Genomic DNA, 26,202 nt, shown 5'->3' on the forward strand with positions numbered 1-26,202 from the left:
GTTTTTTCAACAAAGTTTTTACAGTCATTTTCAGAAGACGGTGTGTCCCATCCGAGCGGAACTATGGCAAACCCTGGAAACTGGAGTCCCTTCATTAGGATTGCATACTGTTTGGACTGATTTAAAGTTCTTCTCAAGACTTAGATTCTTTGATAACCTTACTACTGTAGGATTAAGGGAAGTGCCAGGAATCCCTTTCATTATTACCTCTGATAGATCTCATGCGAAATAATTCAAAAACAAAGTCAAAATATGCTTTTCTTGAAAGAAGAATTTTAATCTTTGCTACCTTTCATCCTTTAAGTACAAGGGGACTCTTATTACAAGTATGGTGATATTCCGGTGGTAAATCTGGTGAAATACCTTCAAATTACAGCTACACCACTTGGTGCCGTGGAGTTACCACAGCATTACACGTGTTGGTAATTCCACATTTTTGGAGTCCATAGGACTTCACATGGACTGTTGGTGAATTTAATGCATAATTACCGCACCGTAAATCCACTGATTTCGGGAGATAGAGTGGAGGATGGGAGGCAAAGTGGAGAAATGCTGGAGTTGAAGCCACCAAATTACCTCAAAACTCGGAATTGCGCAGATTACATTCCTGGCAACATTTAAGAGACGTCTTCCCTATTTTGTAGAAATAAAAATGTTGCTGCACATATGAAATTATCAAGATTTCCCTAGTTCTACTCCTAGTTCAAGTAGTAGATGGTTGAGAAAAATAGACACAAAAAAGAGTGATTTGTCAGTTCTACCGCTTCTCATGGCTTCATTGTCACGAAAGCAAGGTTTGAAGTCTGCCGCCCTTCTCCGGTACTAGAGTGGAGTCATGTGAGCATCTCGCGACCAACTAGATGGCATAAAAATCACCTAAAGATGCCTCCTCAAAGGGCATTGTGAAAGGCTTGTTGTTATCAGATGGGACTCATTGGATACAGGCTCACGCTAACACATGTTTCTCAATTTAAATACAAATATATCAATGATTGTAATGTGTCCAAGTGAAAAACAGATTAACACTGCAAGAGATAAGTGACAAAGGCAATTTTAGAGCTGTTAATGTGCACCATATGAGTCGCTTGTATCTGATCAAGTCCTGTTTTCTTTCTTTGCATTACTGGATCTGTAGAACTGCATTTATAAAGGAACATGCAAAACTACAGGCCCTGAATGCATTGGCTTGACAATACATGGATGACAAGAGTAGTTCATAGGTCTGATTTTCAATTTATTTTCCACTCAGAAAATTATTGTAAGACTCCATTGCAAAATCAGATGTGTGAATTAAAACATTTGTATAGGTCAGTTCCAGGATAATCTAAAAAAGCTGATGCACGTACCTGGGACGCCCATCTCCCCCATGGAGCCCTTTGGTCCTGGAGGTCCACTTGGACCCGGGAAGCCTGCATCTCCTTTGAAACCTAGAGAAACACATTTATGCAATCAGTATAACGCAGCGTCTGTGTGGTCTTTAAACTCTGACATCCTGTAAATTTCAAAAGTCGGAATTATCAATGTAGAAGAGTTTGAGGGTTTTCAGACCTTTTCCAATGACACAGACCCAGTAGGGTCTTAAAACTTGGTTCACCAAATTAGGCACTGTTAGTTATGATTTTCATAGTAATGATATATCTTCCTGACCTGGGTCAACCCCAGAACGTGTTGCTTTTACTGATGGATTATTTTTCCTTGTACCTCTGTGAGTGGACACCTTTTTCCACACTCACAGAATGTATTACTCTTTTTATGAGTGTCATTTGTAAAACTCTCCATAGTGGCTTTTAAAAGTTATCCTCTTTGACAACATTTTGGCAATAAGTGTCTATTGTTGCTGGGTTGCCATAGGGGCCATAGGGGCTCACTTTTTAACTTTATCTGGCTAACCTTGTGAGATCTACAGTTCCCAAGGGTAGGAAGGATCTTTGGATCCCTTTTACATTTTATTAGGTGAGACCAGCACACCCCTTCTTATGTGGAGTGCTGGGGAGACATTGCGTATCCCCTTTCTCATTTTAAATGTAACATTTATGTTACAAGGACAAACTTGCCTTCAATGGCCGGTGGTGTGAACCTTTTTATTATTTCGGTGTACCTTTACAGCAGACTGTTTGCATAGCCCCGGTAAAGTCACCCATGGATGCTTATTTTACCAAAATGGTCTCTCTTCTTTTTTCGCAATTTTAGTATTCTTTGTCCTTTCCTGTTCCGTCCCATGACACCTTTGTGTGATTTTTATCTTCACCTGGGTTCTGTGGACTCCCCTCCCAGGCTCCAGAGTGTCTGTGAAGGCAGGAAGCGAGGGAGGAGTCCAACACTCTGCAGTGCTTTGTCTTCCTGCTTGAGTGCGAGATTCCAGTTCAAACTGGCTGGCTGTCATGAAATGATTGCCAACCCCCCCCCCCCCAAGTTTGAATGTTGCAAGGCTGTTTCATTGGCTGCGTTCCTGCATACTCATCCTGGAAGCTGAAGGGGTAGTCGACCACTGGAAACAAAACCAAAGAGGAAGATGAAGAATTCGCTTCTGAGACGATTTCCAGCGACCGCAGAGCCTGCTGTGTAATCAGAGCCTGCTGTAGCCCTTACTTCCAATCGATCTGGGGACTCCGAAAACGACAAACCCAACCCAGAGCCTGGTGAGAACCACTACATACTGCGCCGTGTTGTGACCTTGCAGGGCTGCAATACCACAATACCCTCGGATCTCGAGCCATTGTGTGGTGCACAGTCTTCGGGATTCCGAATCTTACTGAAACTTTGTGGGCTTCCTGCTGGATCTCCAGAGGCACAATTCCATGCTGAAAACCATGGAAATGATGGAAACACAACCAGCGAAATCCACAGAACCGCATCCAGCCACGAGGTAAACCTTGCCAAGAGCCTCTCCTGTGATACTTTCTGCAAAAGTCCTTCCTGTGTCCTGTCTTCTTGATGAAGGAATTCAATGATTTGCAAATCCTGAAGCCCTCCTTCTGCAAAATTTTCTTCAATGCTGAGGTACTGTGCTGGCTTGGGCATTTACGTACCTTAAGTCTCTTGTGATTCCTGTGTAGTTTTGGGGTGTTTTCCGTGATTGGGAGTCGTCCAGTGCCCCCAGGCCCTTGAAGGAATCTGTGAACCCCCTGGACCCTCAACTAACTCTAAAGTAAAGTACTTACTTGTTCGAACATTCTTCCTTAGGAACTCTGACTTTTGCTACTTAAGAACCTATCATGACCTGCCTGTTGGGTACTAGACCCTGTGGCCCCCCTTCTGCCACTGAGCACACTCATGCTCCAAGAATAAGGGAAAGACTTCTAAAGATTGGGCCATTTTCCTAGAAAAGAGAATGTGTGTTTAAAAGGTACTTACTTGCAAAATTAGATGGTTGGTAACTAACTCTGAGAGTGAACAGTTACAAAAATGATTACTTCCCGTAGAAATGTTCTCCTATTCTGAAAATTATATGTAACATCTTTCTTTCCTTAGAAACTGTTTTGCCATTCTAACAGAAAGTATATGTAATGTTATATTACTCACCTGTGATTTGGTTGTGCCTCTTCCCAAAAGTAATGCTGTTGGGTTCACTTCACTATTCATGTTAGGATAAATGTATGAGTGTCCCCAACTGGGTCTTGCTTCCCCTGACTTGCTGTTAGCCTGTGTTAGGTTTTACCTACCTAGAATAACTCATTCATAAAGTGTAACACTGGGCTTTGCTTTACCTGGTCTGTTTTAGATAGACACAAAAACAGTCTTAGGTTTATACCTGCCTTTAAGTTGCTAATAGGTCCTGTAAAAAGAGTACATGTTTTAGTTACCTTGAGTATAACTGTGTTATTCTAAAATAGGTTAGAGTCATTGCTTCCCTTAGTCTGTGAACTGAAAAGCAGCTGTAATTGAATATTACACCCAAAGGTCCAACTCCCCTACTATAAGTGTGGGTTATCACAAAAGAAGTTATAGGTTTTTCCTGTACCTAGATTAAGTGTTCCACTATTCACCAAATGTATAGTGTCCAGTTGGTTTACTATGTGATTTCTTGCTGAGTGTCTCGTACAACTGCTAGGGTCTACTACCCTTATATGACTGAAAGTAATCTAAAAAGTAACTATTGGTTTGACCTGCCTAGAACTCCTGTTAGGTGTTCCAAATAAGGTTATATGCTTTGATCTGTGTACCTTCAAGTATAGTGTTGTGTTTTTCTACAATGTGTTCATATGCTTTTTGATAGTACTTACCCAAGAATCGCTTGGCCTGCTTGTATATCAAATAAACTGTTTATTTTTACAATAGATAGTGTGGCAGTGTTTCTTTGGACCATAAGTATGATACAATTTCTTTGTACTGATTCTACATCCCTCTCTCACTCCTAAGATAAGCCTAGCTGATCTGTCTACACTTCCCTGATCTCAGGTGGTACAGCCTTATACTAAGAGTGGAGTCTTGTACTGCCTCAGTTGAATGGTTTTTACTAAGCCCTTATTTGACCCTGTCCTAAAAAGCACCAATGACAAAGTGATAATTAACGTCTGCGTGTAGGAAACTCCTGTTGTTAGGAAGAAGTTTCATAAAGGTGCTATTTCCTCTCTACCTTAGATACCCCCAGCTCTTCTGCTGACCTTTGGGACTTTGAACTTTTAATTCTGTTATTTTTCCGTGTTTATTTTCGTTGGGTATGGAGTTTTAAAACAACTCCATAGGGCATCATCTTTTTATTTTTGTCACACAGCACCTGTAGTGCAGTGGCACAGGGGTGCCCTTTGGACTCCCCAAGGTTTAAATACCTTCTCTGGGATGAACTACTGTTTCACAGAGAATGTAAAGTTAAATGGACTTTACTAGTCTTTTTAAATTCATAGACCCAGCACACACTATCTTCCTATAAAGTGCTAAACACTCTTGTAGCTGTCAAAAGCTACCCTTTCCTTTTGAAATGACTGGTGGCAGTGGTTTCATAAAAAGCTACCATGATTTTTCCCGACCACGAACACTGGTAGCAAAAAACTGGGGCCGCATGTTTTTCAATATAGCGCCCAAGACCCCTCTGTAAAAACAGACTCCAGTCATCTTTTATCACTGTTTCTTTGTGGAAAGGTCCTTCTGGTGTTTAACTCGGCGTGCAAAACCCGGATTGTTCCTTTTGTTCGTGAGCGGGCTTTAGGACTGAAGTCCGCCCCTGGCGTCTGAGTGTCTGGGGTGGACAGGAAGTGAGGGAGGTGCCCGAAACTCCCTGTGCTTGGTCTCCAAGGAGATCCAAATGCACTGTGGCGTGATTGGCTAGCTGACTGTCCGACAAGGAAAGCCACCCTACTGGGTGAGGACAGCTAGGCTGGAATGAATGGGAGAAAACTGTTTAAAAGGCGAGTCTCCAGGACTGGAAGGCAGAGTCGACCACTGGAACGAAAGAACCGAAGACAAGCTGGAAGAGGACGGCTGCTGCAACCACTGGACCATTGGTTTTCCTGGTGATGCCCTGCTGCAACTCCTAAGTGCCAGATCTCCAATCGACAGAGAAGCTCCTTCAAGGACGGCTTCTTCCTTTGAGTTGGTTTGACCAATCAGCTCAGAAAGACAACTGGATACCATTCTCAATGCTGGTTAAGGTTTAGCCAGGGAGAGGGAAACCAGTTTGTATCTTGAAGCAACGGCTGCTTGAACCGAAGTACTCCATTTTCTTTCCTCTGATGATGATCCCGTGCAGTGCCGGAGTTCCCCGACGTCCTCCCCCTTGTCCCCACAACTGAGGCTCAGGAACAGCGAGATCTGCAGGAACTGCCAGGAACCAACGTCTTCCCCTATGTTTTTTTGCTTCACTTTAAGGTACTGTGCCATCCGGTTGAGAGATCCTATCTCTCGCGGTGAAAGTTCATGAAACTTTCCCAACTTGCAAGCCTAATCAGCTTGCGACCCAGCATATAATTCTTTTTCGTCTAAACTACTCCTAAGAACTTTTACAAAGACTTCTCCATTTGTACCAGACCTGATCTGTCCTATCCAAGAACACTATTGACTTTGTCATGGCCTATTGAATTGAACTGACCCTCCTGGTACACTGAACCTTTGCATTGCCTAAAAGAAGTGTTTTCTAACACATTGTACAAGCTTATGTCTTTCTATTCCTATTGAAAGTAATTGAAGTGCCATTTGGCTCCCTTTTCAGGGGAGCTCAAACTGTCTCTACTACTAAGAGTTTGTTGCTGTAATGTATTGGTGTTTAGCATTGAGTTGATTTCTACTAGTGAATGTTTTCTAAATGATTGTGTAAATAAATGTATAAGTATTTTTACCAAGAAACCTTGAGTGTAAGTGTCTACTTGAACCACTGTGATTGTGATACTTCTGTGTAACTTCCTTTACTGCTCACATTCCCTCTTGAGATAAGCCTGGCTGCTCAGCTCGCTACCAAAATGTGTGTGGCACAGACTTATACCACATGACAATGCATTACTTACCGTAAAAGCATTTCTGATGGTTGTATCTGCTTAGATTCACATGCTGTGCATAGGTCCGACATCCAGTGGTCACTGCGGAGTATTGCATTTTGTTTTTCGTAGTCGAAAAGGGGACGTCGACAAGGCGTGTCTGTAACACTATCCCTATAGTGACGTGTGTTGTACCCACAATCCCTCACGCGTCGAGGTCCCTCTGTTTGTATTTTTCTGCCCTGAGGGAGCCTTCTAGACGTGAGTGAGTACAGGAAAGAGAGAAATATAGAAAAGGATGTCTATGTTCCTTCCATCCAAGCGGGGAGGAAGGGTGGGCGCATGTGAATCTAAGCAGATACAACCATCAGAAATGCTTTTACGGTAAGTAATGCATTGTCTTCTGATGTTTGTTAATCTGCTTAGAATCACATGCTGTGCATAGACTAGCGAGCAGTACCCGGAGTTGGCGGTGGGTTATGAGAAGAAACAGTAGAGAAAAGATGTCTTAATACTGCCTGACCCACCTGGGAGTCAGATCTAGAGTGTGCATCTAGACAGTAGTGTTTTGTAAAGGTGTGCACAGAACTCCAGGTAGCCGCTTTGCAGATGGACTCAAGGGGAACATTTGCAATGAATGCTATGGACGCCCCCGTGCCTCGAGTAGAATGTGCTCTTGGCCTAAAGGGCAGTTCTCTCTTAGCAAGAGTATAGCAGAGAGTGATGCATTGAACAATCCATCTAGAAATAGTGGACTTTGAAACTGCATCCCCTTCTCTTCCTGCTGCCACCGAGACGAAGAACTGATTAGTCTTCCTCAGTGGTCTGGTTCTTTCCATGTAGAACATGACCGCTCTGCGGACATCTAGTGTGTGCAGAGTCCTTTCTCCCAAGTTGGAAGGATTTTGAAAGAACGCTGGTAGTTCTATAGACTGGTTTACGTGGAATTTTGAGATGAATTTCGGAGCAAACCTTGGGTGAGTGCGTAGAACCACTTTATCTTTGTGAACTGTAACAAAGGGGTCTAGAACAGAAAGAGCCTGTAGTTCACTTACTCTCCTGATGGAGGTGATAGCTATTAGAAAAGTAGTCTTAAGAGTGAGGTCTTTAAGAGATGCTTTGTGCATGGGTTGATGCTCTTTCCTCTGCACCAAATGACAAATCTCTTCCATTTGCTAGAATAGCAGTGGCGAGTGTTAGGTTTCTGGCTTCCCTGAGGATGTCCATGCATCTCTGTGGGAGCTGTAGATGTCCAAATTCTATGATCTCAGGAGCCAGGCTTCTAAGTTCATGTTCTGGGGGCATGGATGCAGAGTCCTGCGCCTGTCTTGTGACAGCATGTTTTACGGGCAGGGGAGTTTCACTGGGGGAGATAGAGACATCTCCATCAAGTGAGCGAACCATGGCTGTCGGGCCCACATTGGGGCCACCAGTATCATGGTTACTTGTTCCTGGTGCATCTTGTGCACTAACTTGTTGAGAAGGGGAGTCGGGGGAAAAGCGTAAACAAATCTCCCTGACCATTGAATCGACAGACCGTTCCCCTTGGATTGGTTCTGGGGGTACCTGGAGACATAACTTTGGCATTGTGAGTTCTCCAGGGTTGCGAACAGGTCTATTTCTGGGAACCCCCATTGCGTGAAGACGTCGAAGACGATGTCTTTGTGCAGTCGCCATTCGTACTCTTCGGGCAGGGGGAAATCTCTGCTGAGTTTGTCTGCCAGCAGATTGAGTTCCCCTGGTACATGTTGTGACAGAAGGAACATATTCTGTTTGAGAGCCCACTTCCATATGTTTTGGGTCAGTTTGGACAGTCCTGGAGAGTGGGTTCCCCCCTGCTTGTTGATGTAATACATGGCTGTGGTGCTGTCTGTAAGGACCATCACTGTCCTGCCTTGTAGGTGTTCCTTGAAGGCTTTTAGCGCCTTGAACACTGCTAGTAGCTCCAGAAGATTGATGTGTTTGGATGCTACGTTCGGAGTCCACTCTCCGTGAGCAGTCTGATGGGATAGGTGAGCCCCCCATCCTGTGAGGGATGCGTCTGTGGTTAGAGTGGCTTCCGCCGCGGGTGTGGCAAAGGGTTTCCCTTTTTCTAGGTTTTCCTTTGTCCACCACCGTAGCGAGAGAACTAAGGCCTGCGAGACCACCACTAGGTCGTCCCATAGTCCGCTGGCCTGACACCACTGGCTGTTGAGCCACTCTTGCATTGGGCGCATGCGCAGGCGCGCGTGAGGTACCAAATAAATACACAACGCCATCATGCCTAGCAAGCGCATTGCTTTGCGTACCGTCACCTCTCGACCGGTCACATATTGAGGGATCTGAAACAACATGTTTTGGACCCTCTCTTTGGAGGGGAAGACGAGGCCGTCCTTTGTTTGAATTAGAGCCCCTAGGAATTGTTTGATTTGGCTGGGGTCTAGGCTGGACTTCTTTTCGTTGATGGAGAAGCCCAACTGGAACAAAAGGTCTACAGTCTTTTGGCTATTGGAGAAGCATGTTTCGTAAGAATCCCCTGTTATGAGCCAGTCGTCGAGGTAAGGGTAAACTGGGATGGACAACCTGCGCAGGTGGGCCGCTGCCACTGCCAGTACCTTCGTGAATACCCTCGGTGCTGATGCTATGCCAAAGGGTAGCACTCTGAACTGGTAGTGTTTGCCCTGTATCATGAACCGGAGGTATTTTCTGTGCGCTGGCAACATTAAAATATGAAAGTATGCATCTTTCATGTCCAATGTTGTCATGTAATCTCCCTGTGATAGCAGTGGGATCACTTCCTGTAAGGTCACCATACGAAACTTTTGGGGTTTGATGAACTTGTTCGCTGGGCGCAGATCTAATACAGGGCGCAGATCTAATACAGGGCGCATGGTTAGATCCTTTTTGGGTACAAGGAAGTACACTGAATAAATACCTTCCGTTACCTGAGATAGAGGCACGACCTCTATGGCTCCTTTTTCCAGCAGTTGTTGTACTTCTTGTAGAAGGATGGCAAGATGTTCCGGTGACATGCGTCGTCCCCTCGGGGGTTTGTATGTTGGGGAACTGTTGAATTCAATGCAGTAACCGTGGGCTACGGTGGAAAGTACCCAGCGGTCTGACGTTATACCCTCCCATGCTGGAAGAAAGGATGTTATCCGGCCCCCGACCAGTGTTGCATGGGAGGGGACGCGAATCTTCGCGTCACTTGGTGTTGTTAGGGGCTTGGGAACCTCTGGGGGTGGACCCTCGCCCTCTTCCTTTGCCCCGGCGCAGTCCTCTTTGGCTGTACTGGCCACTATTGGTCTGGAAATTGGTGGCAGGGTACTGTTGCTGCTGGTTTTGTTGTTGGCGTTGGCCACGAAAAAAGCGTTTGTTGCCATAGCCTCGCCTGGTGGAGGGCTTAGAGATTTGGTCAAGAGTTTTGATAGTATCGAACTCTTTTTTAGCCATCTCCAGAGCCTCATCCACCGCTTTCCCGAAGAGGTTAGAGTCTTCAACAGGTTTATATATTAAAGACGCCTGTGTCTCCGGTTTGAACCCCGAGTTGCGCAGCCATACGTGGCGTTTTAGGACTATTCCCTGAACTAGGGAACGTCCCGCAGTTTCTGCCGCATCCAGAGAGCTCTTTACAATACTCTGGTTGACCTGGGTTCCTTCGCCAATAGTTGAAAGCAGGCGTGTACGTAATGGTTCCGGCGCTTCTTCGGCGTCTTTGCGCAGTTTGGCCCACTGCGCGTCCGCATAGCTAGCGAGCAAAGAATTGTTGTTGGCAATTCTTGCCGAAAAGGCGGCCGAGGATGTAACTCTTTTTGCAAGGGCATATAACCGCTTGCCCTCCTTGTCAGGTGGTGCCTCACTGGTGGAAAGTGGTACCCCTCCCCTCTTTCTTGTGTTGGTTACTACCAGGGAATCCGGAATGGAATGTCCCCTGATGTACAGCGGGTCTGAGGGTGAAGGAGTGAAAAGTTTTTCAATTCTAGGATTGACCCCTCTGATTAGTGCGGGTGTGGACAGTGAAGGGATGATTCTTCTCTTCACTGAAGCGAGGAGGGGAATTGTCTGACTGACCGGGGGCTTCTCCTTAATTACCCTTTCTACAAAGTCTAATTCAGGGGAGAGCTCCCCAGTGTCCAGTTCGAAGTGTGCTGCTGCTCTGCGCAACAGGGCATTAAATGATCGTCAATGGGAGACGTGTTTCTAACAGGTGAATTGTCAGGAGGATTTAGGTTCAGGACATCAGTGTCGGAATATATTGATGGGGATTGCCAGGGGTGAGAAGGTCCTCCTTCTGGATTTTCTCCGAAGCCTTCTCCTACCAAGTCTGGGCTGTCTTCCAGACCTTCCTCCTGGTTCCGTCCCTCTTCCTCGTCCATAAAATCATCCTCTTCCTCAAAATAATGTTCTTCCCCAGTGAGGTCATACACACTATGGAAGTCTAAGGCTGTATCCTGGTGGGGATTGACTAGTCTTGGAATTTTGCCCCTGGGGTCCTCCTGAGGCCCTTCTCTTATTCTCTTTGGAGTGGGAGGGTTTTGGGTATTCATAAACCTCTCCATTCTTTCCATGCAGAGATGGAGCCTTTCCATGGTTTCATGGGGTACCCCTGAGCGGTCTAGCGGGGGAAAATTGGTGTCTTGTAGCTGAAAACGGCTCGACCTCTCCCACAACGTCGAGGAAAGTGTCCCGTCGCCCTCCGAAAAGCCTTCAGGTGTGCTGGGAATCCCTTCGACTGAAGGAGATCGTCCCTGTGTTTTCGGCGTGTCTTTCGACCTTTGCGTAGCGCTCGACGAGTCTTTTGGCGTACGCTTGTGGGCGTCGGCTACCACGATCCTCGCCAAGCTCTCAGCGACTCGTTTGTCAGCGGAGGGCTGTGGTTTCGACGTTATGGGTGTCGATCGCTCTACGGCGGCATGCGCTTTCTGCTGATGCGCTCCGGCCGATGATTTGGGGGCGGCGCCCTTATTTGCCGAAAGCCCAGTCGCTGGTCGCGGCTGCGGTTGCGAGAGGGGCTTCGAAACCGAATGGTCCGAGGAGGCCGCCGGTGAAACCTGCGTCTCCTTGGGCGCTGATGCTCTCTTCGCCTTCGGCAAAGAAGAGCCATGGGTTGTGTGCTTATGTGTGGTCTTGTGTGCGTCAATGTCGCCAGGGTGTTCATCCCCATAAGCAGGGCGTGAGCCGAGCCCGTCGGGGCCGGGGACAGACGAAGCGCGTGTGCGCTCTCTAGGGGGGTTTTTGACTTCCGTAGCAGAGGTCGTGGTATCACGTTCCTCGTCACTGTAGGAGGTAGCGACGGCGGGTGGAGCGTCGGCCTTCGACATAGCGTAGGCCGCCCACCTCTTGACCCTACGGTCTTTTAGAGTCTTCGGCTTAAGAAGCCGACAAGCCGTGCAACCTTCCTCTTTGTGATCGAGGGGCAAGCAGCGGTTACACCGTGAATGCTTGTCCTTCCAAGTAAACTTGCCCTTGCAAAGCGGGCAAAACCTAAAGGGTGTCCTCTCCATAGCCGAGGCAATAAAACGTGATAACCACCCCAAGGGAAAGGAAGGGGAAAAGGAAAGGCATTCTCAGAAAAGAACTAGAGATGTCCCACGACCCCCACTCTCCCTACTGTATTTGGCCTGCGAGGCCAGGCCACGTGCTCGGCAACGCCGAAGGATCTCCTCCGCTCGTCCCCTCCGTCGAAGATCTTGCTCGGCGGAGACAGCTTCACAACAGCGTCGAGGGGGGGATCGATATGTTCTATATTAATATTGGAAAACGACCAAAGGTCGAGGAGATGAAATCTGCAATGTCTCTCGAGGAGCTCCGCGTAAAGGCGACCAGTAGCTGGGCAGAAAAAAACAATCTGAGGGACCTCGACGCGTGAGGGATTGTGGGTACAACACACGTCACTATAGGACATTCCCTCTTGAGATAATCCTGGCTGCTCAGCTCGCTACCAAAATGTGTGTGGCACAGACTTATACCACATATAGGTTTATTTTGGTTGGTTTTTGCTTACACCTGTAGTCCTAATTGTGTGTGGTGTTCCCAGAGGGTACTGCATGCAATTCTGTCTAACACCTGTAAACACATCAAAATTTCTTACCTTCCGTGGACGTGTGTTTAGACAGAGCACAAGGCTTGGGAAAGAGTGGAAGTTTAAGTTACTACACTGCAAACACATTTGAATTAATTAAGTATAATTCTAGGCTGTTACATCCATAAGCCTCATTGGTGGAAAAGGAGGGATTCTAATCAACCAAGTTATCCTCGTCCTTAATGCGTTTTGCTCTACTTTGGCCCTGGATCAAAAAAGTGCAGGCCGTTTTGATTTTCCCAAAGAAGTCTGTAACCAGAACTGCACAGAAAGGTGAACTCCATTGATCATGTTAAGCACCTGTAGGACAATTAGGAAAAGCAGAACTAGAGAGCATAAGCATAGTCCCAAATTAGGCCTGTATCTTCTAGACCAAATATTGACTTGAGTTAGGATATTGTGGTAGATCTTGACTTAAGTGCAAATCTTGATGAAGAGGAAGAATTGGATTTGGAGGAAGGCTCAGTACCAACTGGAAATCCCCCTCCAACATATCCTCCCATGCTCAAATCCCCAACTACAATGTCTCCTGAAATACTTTTGGAACTGGAAAAGCAAAAAGCCAGGAGTGTGGAAATGAAACTCTTCTTCAATTTCAGGGTCCTCTGGTGTAGAGGCTTCCAGGACCAGAAAACCAAAGTTAGCAAAGGAACTGGTGAGTCAGTAAAATGTGAAATGTGATGGCATTGACTGATTAAAAACATTTCAGTTAGTCTGTGAAATGCAAGATGTGATAGAAGTAGACCGAGTCCCTTTGGTTATTTCTAGGCTCCCCCAGATTGGCTATGATGAATTTCTGGAAATGGATGTAGTAGATAGACGGAACTACAGCTTTATCAAACAAACTCTCATAGCCAGGTATGGGAATCACAGGTCAGGCTCTGGCATTGTTAACCTGCTTTCTCTTTGACTGCCAATCCCAGGTCAAACTCGGAGCCTTTCTCTCTACTATCGCTCTCAACCTGTGGCGTCCCCCAGGGATCTAACCTATCCCTCTGGTTCTTCAACATCTATATGGCTGCCTTGGCAGGTTTGATTGCCACTTTCACCTCTAACTTCCAATGCTACGCGAATGACACACAATTATCCTTCAGGCTACCCATAGCATCTCCACCTCCATGCTCATATCTGACTGTCTGTCCACTTTTCAGTCCTGGTATGCTGCAAATGACCTCTGCCGCAACACCAGTAAGACTCAGATCTTTCGCATTGGGACCCCTGCTTTCCCACTCTCACTCTGGCTGGCCTCCCTTGGCCATGCACCCGCACCCATCTGCGAGGCTAAAAACCTTGGGGTCTTCTTCGACTCCACTCTCTCCTTGTCTTCTCACATCTCGGACATCTCTATAAAGTCTATCAGCTAAGCCTCCCCAGAGGTACTCTACCTTTCCTCACTTTCCCCCAGCGGTTCACTGTCTCCAGAGCCCTGGTACTCTCTAGGCTAGACTACTGCAACAGCCTCTTCCTCAATCTCCCTGCTTCTGCCCTGTGCCCTTTGCACCTCATCCAGAACAGAACCGTAAGACTTACCTTTGGCCTCAAACCCAGGGACTGCATCTCTATAGTGCTGAAATCCCTTCACTGGCTCCCTGTGGCTGCAAGGATCAAGTTCAAGACCCTCTGCATTGTCCACAAGGCTTTCGGCTGCCTGGGACCTACCTGCCTGCAATGCTGCCTACCTAAATACTGTCCCTCACGAGCCCTCCGCTCATCTGCCTCCAACCTTCTGCGAGTGAGCCGGTTCTCCACGCAGAGATTTGGAGCGAGATGCTTTTCCTCAGCAGGAGCCTCCCTCTGGAACAGCCTACCCGCTGCCCTCCGTCTTGAGCCTGATCTTCTTAAGTTCTAGAAACCCTTCAAGACCTTCCTCTTCTCCTCTGCCTTCTCTCTCCCTCTACCCTGCTAATCTATCTCTCTGCTCTTTCCCACTCTCCTTCCTCTCCCCTACAGCTTGCTGACTGGCCGCCTGGTGTACCTCAGAGTCTCACAGGTCCTGGGAACCCCCTACAGTCCTCTCTCGGACTTGCCTCAGGGTCCTACACCCCACCCACCCTCACTGAACTTTGGCAATTACCATAAAGAGTGCACTTACCCCAGTCTCTCCCGACTGGGTGCACTTGGACTTTCCCTTCCCTGTGACTATCCGTGCACTTGCACAATCCAAATACACTGCGCCTGAAGATCGTCTGGCTGTTCCCCCCTGTCTTCACCCCAAAATGCACTTGGTAAAACTGCAGAATCGCCATTTAGGCCTATTTGCTGTGTCTTAAATGTTAAATGTATTATATGCACTTACTCTGCCTGTGCAGACTATTATCGTCTTGGAATTTCAAGGGCTCTGAGCGACAGTTGTTTTTCCCCATGTTCCGACCCTCCTTGAGCGCTTTGAAACACTTGCCTGTGTATGGGCGCTTTATAAATAAACATTACCATACCATACCAACATGGAGGAGGGGCAAAGCACAAGAAGGTAGGGAACGAGAGTCCCCAAAACCCCCCACCCAAAGAGGCCTACAAAAGTTACAGAAACACCATGGCAAATTCAATAGGGCTAGTTAAACCCTTGGAGCCAAACCAGAGGGTGGTTACCAGAATCCCCCATTCCAAAGAACTTTTGGTAAATGCGTGTTTTATGGGTCTGGTGACCGTGTGAAAGGTGACTCCAGGTGTAAGGCAAACCCTTGGGGGGGTCCCCATCGGTCTCCTTAGCCTAAACCCAAGAGGGAGAAGCTCTTATGACAGGTGGCAACTTTCACTCTCTGGCTCAAGAACCCAGGGTTACTTTAGCGTCCCTTAGTTTGTGGAAACAGAGTCAGGACATCTATAATTCCATCCATGATAACACAAAAGAATATTTTAAGGACAGTGTTCTCATCAATGGTCTGGATACTTCTGCCATTAGAGACACTGGAGCCAGCGTTTCAGTATTTGATGAGAGTTTGATCAGCTCAGAGGCAGTAGCTAAGGCTCCCCTGAGACCCACTAAACTTGCAGGAGGCCCTGTCCAAATGCATCCATGGTGGGAGAATGATGTATGCACGAGGCACCCAATCCATCATGGCTGTATTTTACGGCCTTATACAGGACAGCCTCAACAGTGGTCTGTAACCTTTGACTCTCCAGATGTTTTGGACTTCGGCTCCCAAGATTCCACCACATTCACTATACTGACTAGGCCTGATGACATTTGTAATCCAATACATCTGAAGAGCCAAAGGTTGCAGACCCCGGGCCTCAGACATTACTAAGAATAATAATGATCATAACAAAAATTAAATGCATCAAAGCACGAAAGTGACACACATAAAGATACCAAGGAGAGTGGAAGCAAAACAAGCTCTTAGAAGCAACCGTTATACATTTTCTCCACAAGTACAACTGGCCATTCACCACAAAGCCGTGAAGCACTCGGTCTGAATGACACCTGGCCTAGTAGGATCGTTGTCTGTCTTCCCACTGTTTCCCCTCCCTTGCCTCGTCGCGCCTTGAAACACTTGTGTATAGACGCCTTATAAATGCCATATCATATTATATCATATCATGGAGCAGCATCTTCAAGCTCTGCAGAGATCTGGAGATACCTCAACCCAGGCCTAAAAAATCCCTATATACTTTTATAAATGGTAGGTGATAATAGTCCTTTTGGATGACAGACGGATCACGTGCTATGCTTTTAGCAGCATGTGAAGTCTTCTGAATCCCCTGAAACAATGACTAGATGTAAAAACTTGAAGCTATAGAGACAATAATGCTTCCCATGGTTGTTTCAAAGGTGATGAGTGCAGCAAACCCTAACTCTCAGTGCATTGTCACCTTACCTTGTGGTCCTGGTAATCCAGGCTGTCCATCCTTTCCAGGTATCCCAGCGACACCAGGCAGGCCAGCATACCCCCTCTCTCCAGGAAATCCTTGGGAGATATAATCACACATTCAATTGGTTATATATAGAGCAATAGAAATGTAACATGTGTATTAAAAAAAAGTGTTTAGACGTTCTAATTCACATTTTTATTTAAAAAGGCTAACTGTGCACACACGTTTACCTGTCCTTATTTGACATTTTATAGCCTAAAAACCACCACCATAGAACTGCTAGTGCTCGCACTTCCTGCGAACTCACTATTGAGAAATATTTCACATCTTTGTTCTTAATGGGATGGTGCTGCTCTACTCACATGTTTACTGTGCGGTTTTACCCTGTACATATTGTAATCCACAAGCAATTGGAAGGCTGTGTAACACGACAGATAAGTGGAGAGGAGGACCTACTGTTAAGGAGATGTTTGCACAACCCTATGGTGATCTAACCTAGTAGTGGGAACACTGACCCTCTCCAAAAGGAAAGACCTGTCTCTCTAACGGTTGTAGCTTTGGCAGAGCACTTAGGCTTAACTCTACAGAGGGAGGGAGGAAGGCTGGTAGTGAAGTATGAATATTCCACATGGTTAACCAGAGAAAACATCCTGCATGGGTATGTTGAAAATTATGACATGCATTACTTACTGTAAAAGCATTTCTGATGGTTGTATCTGCTTAGATTCACATGCTGTGCATAGTCCGACATCCAGTGGTCACTGCGGAGTATTGCATTTTGTTTTTCGTAGTCGAAAAGGGGACGGCGACATAGGCGTGTCTGTAATACTATCCCTATAGTGACGTGCAGTGTACCCACAATCCCTCACGCGTCGAGGTCCCTCTGTTTGTATTTTTTGTGCCCTGAGGGAGCCTTCTTAGACGTAAGTGAGGACAGAAAAGAGAGAAAGTAATGAGATATCTATGTTCCTTCCATCCGAGCGGGGAGGGAGGGCACATGTGAATCTAAGCAGATACAATCATCAGAAATGCTTTTACGCTAAGTAATGCGTGTCTTCTGATGCTTGTTAATCTGCTTAGAATCACATGCTGTGCATAGACTAGCGAGCAGTACCCGGAGTTGGAGGTGGGTTGTGTGAGGGAACAATAGAGAAAAGATGTCTTAATACTGCTTGTCCCACCTGGGAATCAGATCTAGAATGGGTATCTAGGCAGTAGTGTTTTGTAAAGGTGTGTACATTACTACAGGTTGCCGCTTTGCAAATGGACTCAAGAGGGACATTTGCAATGAATGCTATGGAAGCCCCAGTGCCTCGAGTAGAATGTGCTCTTGGCTTGAAGGGTAGTTCTCTCTTAGCACGAGTGTAACAAAGAGTGATGCATTGGACAATCCATCTAGATATAGTGGATTTTGAAACTGCATCTCCTTCTTTTCCTGCTGCCACCGAGACAAATAACTGATTAGTCTTTCTCAGTGCTCTAGTTCTTTCCATATAAAACATGACGGCTCTGCGCACATCAAGTGTATGCAGGCTTTTTTCTTCCAAATTAGATGGGTTTTGAAAGAACATTGGTAGTTCTATCGACTAGTTGACATGGAATTTAGGAATTAATTTAGGTGCAAACCTAGGATGCGTGCGTAGAACCACCTTATCCTTGTGAACTGTTACAAAGGGGTCTAGTATAGAGAGCGCTTGTAGTTCACTTACTCTCCTAATGGAGGTGATAGCTATTAAGAAAGCAGTTTTAAGAGTGAGGTTCTTAAGTGTTGCCTTGTGCATGGGTTCAAAGGGTGAGCACATAAGCCTGGTTAGTACCACATTAAGGTCCCATGCAGGCGCAGGGTTAGATATAGGAGGTTGGATCCTCTTTACTCCCGCCATGAAGGCCTTAATAACTGGGACTTTCCACCATGACACCTTATGTTAGTGTATGCTGAAAGTGCAGCTAGATGAACTTTTATAGAATTAAAGACTAATCCTGAGTCTAATAAGTGAGTCAGGTAAAGAACAATTTGTGTGGGAGAGCAGTCAACAGAGTTGATGCTCTTACCTCTACACCAGATGACAAATCTTTTCCACTTGCTAGAATAGCAGTAACGAGTGATAGGTTTTCTTGCCTCCCTAAGAATGTCCGTGCATCTTTGAGAGAGCTGTAAATGTCCAAATTCTATGACCTCAGGATCCAGGCTGCTAAGTTCAGGGTCTGTGGGCATGGGTGCAACGTTTTGCCCCTGTCCTGTGACAGCATGTTGTACGGGCAGGGTAGTTTCACTGGTGGAGCCAGAGACATCTCCATCAGGTGAGCGAACCATGGTTTCCGGGCCCACATTGGTGCCACTAGTATCATGGTGACTGGTTCTTGGTGCACCTTGTGCACTATCTTGTTGAGAAGTGGAGTCGGGGGGAAAAGCGTAAACAAATTTCCCAGACCATGTTATCCAAAGACCGGTCCCCTTGGAGCGGTTCTGGGAGGACCTGGAGGCGTAATCTTGGCATTGGGTGTTCTCCAGAGTTGCGAACAGATCTATTTCTGGGAAGCCCCACTGTGTGAACACGTCGAAGACGATGTCTTCTTGTAATCACCATTCGTACTCTGAAGGCAGAGGGAAGTCTCTGCTGAGTTCGTCTGCTAGCAGATTGAGTACCCCTGGTACATGTTGTGACACAGGAACATGTGTTTGAGAGCCCACTTCCAGATGTTCTGGGACAGCTTGGACAGTCCTGGAGAGTGAGTGCCCCCTTGCTTGTTCAGGTAGTACATGGCTGTGGTCCTGTCTGTGAGGACCATTACTGTCTTCCCTTGCAGGTGTGCCTGGAAAGCCTTCAGTGCCTTGAAGACAGCTAGTAGTTCCAGCAAGTTTATGTGTTTGGACGCTACACTCAGAGTCCAAACTATGTGTGCAGTCTGATGGGATAGGTGAGCCCCCCATCATGTGAGGGATGCGTCTGTGGTTAGAGTGGATTCCACTGCGGGGGTGGCAAATGGTTTCCCTATTACGAGGTTTTCCTTCGACCACCACCACAGCGAGAGAACCAAGATCTGCGAGACCACCACTAGATCGTCCCATTGTCCGCTGGCCTGACACCACTGGCTGTTGAGCCACTCTTGCATTGGGCGCATGCGCAGATGCGTGTGAGGTACCAAATATATACATGACGCCATCCTTCCAAGCAAACGCATTGCTTTGCGTACCGTTACCTCTCGACCGGCTACATATTGAGGGACCTGAAACAGCATATTTTGGGCCCTCTCGTTGGAGGGGAAGACGAGGCCGTCCTTTGTTCAAATTAGAGCCACTAGGAATTGTTTGATCTGGCTGGGGTCTAGACTGGATTTTTTCTCGTTGATGGAGAAGCCCAGTTGGAACAAAAGGTCTTCAGTCTTTTGGGTATTTGAGAAGCATGTCTCGTAGGAATCCCCTGTTATGAGCCAATCGTCGAGGTAAGGGTATACTGGGATGGACAACCTGCGCAGGTGGGCCGCTGCCACTGCCAGTACTTTCTTGAATACCCTCGGCGCTGAAGCTATGCCGAAGGGTAGCACTCTGAACTGGTAGTGTTTGACCTCTATCATGAACCCGAGGTATTTTCTGTGCACTGGCAACATTAAAATATGAAAGTATGCATCTTTCATGTCCAGTGTTGTCATCTCCCTGTGAAAGCAGGGGGCCTACTTCCTGTAAGGTCACCATACAACATTTTTGAGGTTTGACAAATTTGTTCGCTGGGCGCAGATCTAATACAGGGCGCATGGTTAAGTCCTTTTTGGGTACAAGCAAGTACACTGAATAAATACCTTCCATTACCTGTGATAGAGGCACGACCTCTATTGCTCCTTTTTCTAGTAGCAGTTTGACTTCTTGAAGAAGGATGGCAAGGTGCTCCGGTGATAGGCAACGTCCCCTTGGGGGTCTGTACGTGGGGGACCGACTGAATTCTATGCAGTAACCGTGGGCTATAGTTGACAATACCCGGCGGTCTGTTATTCCCTCCCATGCAGGTAGAAAAGATGTTAACCGGCCCCCGACCAGCGATGCATGGGAGGGGACCCGAACTTTCGGGTCATTTGGTGTTGGTAGCCGGGGAACATCTAGGAGTGGGGCCCCCGACCTCTTCCCTTGCCACGACGTTGTCCTCTGAGTGTATTGGCTGCTAGTTCCTTGAGTAGAGGACCAGTTGCCTGCAGAGTACTGCTGTTGTTGTTGCTGTTGTTGACGTTGGCCTCGAAAAAAGCATTTGTTGCCGTATCCCCGCTTATTGGGAGGCCTTGAGATCTGGTCTAGAGTCTTTAGGGTATCGAAATCCTTCTTAGTGGTCTCCAGTGTGGAATCCTCGATTGGTTTGCTGATGAGCGATGACTGGGTCTCTGGCTTAAAACCTGAGTTCTGGAGCCAGACATGACGCTTGAGAAGTATCCCCTGGACTAAAGAACGGCCAGCCGTTTCCGCAGCATTAGGTGTGTTTTTGATGATGCTTTGGTCAACAAGCGTTCCTTCCGTTACAGTGGTTAACAAGCGAGTTCGTAAGGGCTCAGGGACTTCTTCGAGGTCTTTGCGTAACTTTCCCCATTGGGCATCAGCATAACTTGCCAGTAAGGTATTGTTATTGGCAATTCTGGTGGAAAAGGCTGCCGAGGCTTTAATTCTCTTACCCAGGGCATAGAGCTTCTTTCCTTCCTTGTCTGCGGGTGCTTCGTTAGTTGATAGCGGAACCCCTGCCCTTTTCCTTGTGGTAGTTACTACTAAGGAATCTGGTATTGAGTGACCCTTAATGTATAATGGGTCCGATGGAGAGGGACTAAACAGTTTTTCAATTCTTGGGTTGACCCCTCTATCCAACGCAGGTGTTGATAGTGATGGGATGAGTCGTCTCTTGACTGAGGCGAGGAGGGTAATGGTCTGGCTAGTAGGTGGTTTCTCTTTAATGATTTTTTCTACAAAATCTATTTCGGGAGTAATTTCCCCAGTCTCATTTTCAAAATGCGCTGCTGCTTTCCGTAGTAGCGCATTGAAAGTGGGTTGGTCATCTATAGGTGACGGGTTTCTGACTGGTGTGGTTTGAGGAGAGGACAGGTTCAGGACGTCAGGGTCTGTTGACACTGCTGGGGACTGCCAAGGCTGTGAGCCACCTTTATCTGGGTCATCTTCGAAGCCCCCTCCACCCATGTCTGGGTTTTCCTCAAAACCTTCTTCTTCTAGGTTTTGTTGGTCTTCACTTTTTAGGAACTTCTCATCCTCTTGGAAGTGAGATTCTTCTTCAGTGAGGTCATATGTGTTAACCTCCTCTTGAAGGGGGTTAAATAGTCTAGAGTATTTGGCCCTGGGGTCCTCATGAAGTACCTCTCTTGACCTCTTGGGTGTTATATGTTCAGGAGTGGACATAAATCTATCCAGCTTGTCCATACATGATTAGAATCTTTCAAGGGTCCAATGTGGTAACCCAGAACAGTCTGGAGGCGTAAAGGGAAGCTCCTCCGCCTGTAGCCGTCTAGATCTGTCCCATAACGTCGAGGATAAACTCCCTTTGCCTTCTGAGAACCCTTCTCGTAGGCTAGGTCCTTCCTTCGACGGAGGGGGCGGTCCCTGCCTTCCTTCCGGCATTCTCGGCATCTCCCTGGCCTTGTGAGCGGTGTTCAGCGTATCCCTCGCCGTCCGTCTCTGACCATCAGTGGAAACTATACGAGCCAAGCTCTCAACGATTAATTTCTCCATCGAGGGCTCGTCTGGCATCATGTTTGGTGGTGCCGAGTCCTTCACGCTGACGGCCGCACTCTTACGAGGCACGTCGTCTGGCGTTTTGGTGGTATCGCCCTTATCTGAGGGTGGCCCAGTCGCTAGTCACGTCTGCCGTGGCGTGAAGGACTTGCGACCCTTATGGTTGGCGGTGGTCGCCGGTAGGCCCGGTGTCTCTGTTGGCGCTAGGGCTTTCTTTGTCTTCGACGAAGAAGTGCCGTGGGTTGTATGTTTGTGTTTATGTTTTTTGTGTGCGTCAGTGTCGCTGGGGTGTTCATCCCCATAAGTAGGGCGTGAGTCAAACTTGTCGGGGCCGGGGACAGACGCTGAGGAGCGGGTACGTTCCCTAGAGAGGTCTACATCCTCCAAAATGGAGGTAGGGTTCTCACTGTCCTCGTCACACCCGGCGGCAGAATACAGAATTCATCCAACCCATTCAGGACGTGGTTGACCAACCCCTGGAAAGAGGCTGGTGTGTTATTTAAGCCAAACCACCCAGAACTGGTAAACTTCCTCAGGTGTTGAGAACGCAGCCTTTTCCTTGGCATTTTCTGTCAGGGATATTTGCCAATATCTTACGTCAAAGTTGCTAAGGTACCTGGCGGCACCTAGATTGTCCACTAACTCGTCAGTTTGTGGAAGGGCATGTGCCATCTGTCTTGGTGACAGCATTTAGAGCTCTGAAGGCCACACAAACTCTTAAGTCAGAAGTTCTTGCTTTTGGTACCAAGACTACTGGGCTACACAAAGGACTACCTGAGGGCTCTATCACCCCTAGAACCAATATCTTGTTAACTTCAATCTTGATGTAAGCCAATGCCACAGTGTTGAGACTGGAATTAGGGGTAACAAGGGGGAAAATTGCCCAGGCAATGTTTTCACCTCACCTTGCTGTTGTAGAGTCAGTTGAGGAGACTCAAGGCCTTCCTCAATGAAGACATATGAAGGTCTGCCCTGGAACAGGTCAGGGAGGGATACAGAGTTCTCTGTCTCCCTTTCTGAAACCGGGAGCAGGGCTCCCCTTCCATCTCTAAGGATAGAAGTCTTCAATCAAAATAAGTATGACAGAAGAAGGGCCCACTGCCTTCTTTGGGGCCCTTCAAGGGCTCCAGGCACACTTCTGGGAGTTCCAATGAATCTCTCAATCAGACCAGATAACTTTGGAGGCTATGGGGATGACAAATGATAAACCACTCCATCTTCTGGCCATTTGGCCTGGCTACACCTAGACTTACTGCTTGTGACTGTCATAACTCCTTCAGGTTAGCTACCCCTGGTAACGATGTCTGGTAAAGCTATAGTAACTGACTTGGTAGTCACAATAAGTGGGTTGACTTCAGGATACTTTATGGTGTGATAAGCAACCAGTAGGATAATTCTATTGCTCGAGGATGTAAAAGGGATCAGAGGACTAACTAAATTAGCAATTGAACGACTCAAAGGGTGCACCAATTTCTCATAGCGTTGCTAAGGGATTCTAAATCCCTGTTCCACTTTTGTCAGAGTGCTGACAAGAAGTGTAATTCCTGTTGTGGTTTTCCACTGGGACCCCAATCTTGGGCCAGCAGGATTGCCTGGGGGACCCCTCTTGAGTTAACATGATGCCAAGATGAACTACAAGGGGAACATCATGCACCATCTGCAGGAGGAAAGGCCACATACCTTGAGGAATGACCAACCTCTTAGGGTCTCCAATCGTGGCCTCTCTGGGTTTACACACTAGTAACCCACCTTCCTTTTGGAAGCTTCCTTTCACAGGAGGCTCTCCCTCTAACTGGAAGCAGGCCTTTCTCCATAAACCTTTAAGTAATGGTTTCACTTGTTGACCCGTACTAATCCCAACATTAGAGACAGCCTCTTCTGCAAGCAAGCTTGACAGTGCAAGGGGCTCCTAGGAGTAGAGAGTTTCTGACAATCCCTCTTCCTCGACAGATTTCTGGAGGCCATGCTAGTTATAGTGAACCGAGGATCTCTGAGAGGTTAGCCAAGCCCACTGAAGGTAAGCATGGAGAGCTTTAAAGATATTCTCAGGAAAGTGAGTGGGGTCTGAGGCCCTCAATGATTCCACACAATATAATACTCAATAACTCAATTTAGACTGGCAAGTCTAAAAATTCAGTAATGTATTCTAGCCCTTCCACACACCCTGAAAAGCGAGCAGGTTATATTAACGCGCAATATTCAAAAATAAACATACATAGATTCACCATAGGTTCATAAAATACATTCAAATGACTCCAACAAAACAGGACTTAAGTAAATAATGCAGTATATGATAGAACCAAATCAGTAGCTTAGGCAGTCCAATCCCTAAGAAGAATGGGGCTTTGTGGCCTAAACATCACAGGAGCCACAATGTTTCATACCAGGATTAGTATTTGTAGGTATGTGAGAATTAACTTGTGTCTGTGCTTGTTTCAAAAAAGATAATCAACAATGGTACTAAGGTAAGTAATTGTGGTCTTATCTTTCAGAAAATACTACCCAAGTTTGACGACCAAAAGGCAGTGGAATGGAAGGTTTTGGAAACAAAGGGACCTATTCCCAATGTCATCCTATGGAGGACGGGGAGGACCGATGCATGACTTAGATTTACCCAGATTACTTGATGGGTCGACTGGGTGAATGGAGGAGATTGCTGCAGTTTGGATCTACTGACATTGATTACAGTGAGAGGTGTTCAGGAGATGCAGGGGTAAGGATTCTTCTGATCAGAGACAGATGCCAGGTGCAACCCCTGGAGATGAAGAAATGGAAGATGCGCCAATGCCTGCCTCTTTAGGACACTTCACAGGAGGGGGGGGGAGGCGAGATCCAGCAACGGCCAACACACACTGATCACGGCAGGCATCCTTCCAGCCCAGGCTGAAGAAGCTTCACTAGGACAAGTGAACACACAAAGGCATTACCAGCCCATGAAAGCAGCAGCTTTCCTGGGCAAGTACAGGACCTTATATGGGATGACCTTATATGGCGTCTTCTGCTGATCGAGGTTTGGAAGTGGCTGGATAGTTCTAGCATATCTCTACCTCTGTGCCTGGATCCCTCCATCCTGTGTGTGACCTCCTGATGCTGCATGCATATTGGGTGGCGTGCAGCGTTTCTTACACACATCCTGTAGAACGTTCACAAAAGATTATTCAGAATATTGGATAGCGAAAGATCAAAGTTGCATATTTTAATGTAAATCTGGGCCATGAGCCCTTTGCTCAGCTTGGTGGCCAGGAATATTTTTTGAGTTTTTGTTTCAAAATAAACTAGCTAATGAACTAGCTCATTATCAAATGGTTCTTGTGCGTCAACCTGAAGGCTGTTGGATTCCTATCCTTCTCTTCTCACATCACCAACGTCTCTAAGAAGTCCCACTAGCAGCTGCACCTCCTCAGAGGTATTCTTCCTTTTCTCACTTTCCCCCAGAAGCTCACTGTCTCCATAGCCCTGGTTCTCTCTAGGCTGGACTACTGCAACAGCTTCTTTCTAAATCTGCCTGCCTCTACTCTTCGCCCTCTACAACTAATCCAGAACAGGACTGGGAGACTTGTTCTTGGCCTCAGGCTCAGGGATCGTATCTCTCCAGCCCTGAAATCTCTCCACTGGCTCCCGGTGACTGCAAGGAGCAAGTTCATGACCAACTGCATTGTCCACAAGGCTTTCTGGGGCCCGGGACCACACTACATCCAACTCTCTCTTCCTAAGCACTTTCCTTCTCGAGCCTTCCGCTCATCCACCTCCATCTCTCTGAGGGTCAGATGCTTCTACAGGCTGAGAGTGGGGGGGGGCGGTAGATCTCTCTCTCTCTCTCTCTCTTTCTCTCTTTTTCTCTCTCTCTCTCTCTCTCTCTCGATGTTCCTGTTACACTAACTAGTTACTCTAACTTTGTGCAAGACTTTTATTATCTAAGAGGTGACTCTGCCCCTATTGACTTTGGCTGTCCTGGCTCCCTGCAGACTCTTCTAGTCTATTGACTTTGATATTTCTTTCCCTCATAGGTGGTAAACTGTTTTAGACTGTTATTGCCGGGAAAGGATTGTCTAGACTTCATTGGAAGATTTAAGTATACTCACATGCACTGAGAACCTGTTTAACATTTTTCCTTCCTTTAACCTTTCCTTTATGCAACCTCAGAATCTGCAAAGTGTAACTAGTGATATGTAAATGCCATTACTGTCCTTGTGAATTAGGTCACC

The 26,202-nt window shown here is 46.9% G+C and overlaps 1 protein-coding gene across 1 annotated transcript in view; it reads right to left on the reverse strand.

Moving 5' to 3' along the window:
• Positions 1-26,202, reverse strand: part of COL4A5 (collagen type IV alpha 5 chain) — a 568,084-nt gene that overhangs the window by 159,462 nt on the left and 382,420 nt on the right. The window contains exons 34-35 of the mRNA XM_069612627.1: positions 16,287-16,376; positions 1,347-1,427 (exon numbers count right to left, since the gene is read on the reverse strand). Of these exons, the coding sequence (XP_069468728.1) occupies positions 1,347-1,427; positions 16,287-16,376 (171 nt within the window). The remainder of the gene's footprint in view (positions 1-1,346; positions 1,428-16,286; positions 16,377-26,202) is intronic.

This window comes from Ambystoma mexicanum, chromosome 5p (genome assembly GCF_040938575.1).
Source record: "Ambystoma mexicanum isolate Mex_15411 chromosome 5p, UKY_AmexF1_1, whole genome shotgun sequence".
Classification (NCBI taxonomy): domain Eukaryota; kingdom Metazoa; phylum Chordata; class Amphibia; order Caudata; family Ambystomatidae; genus Ambystoma; species Ambystoma mexicanum.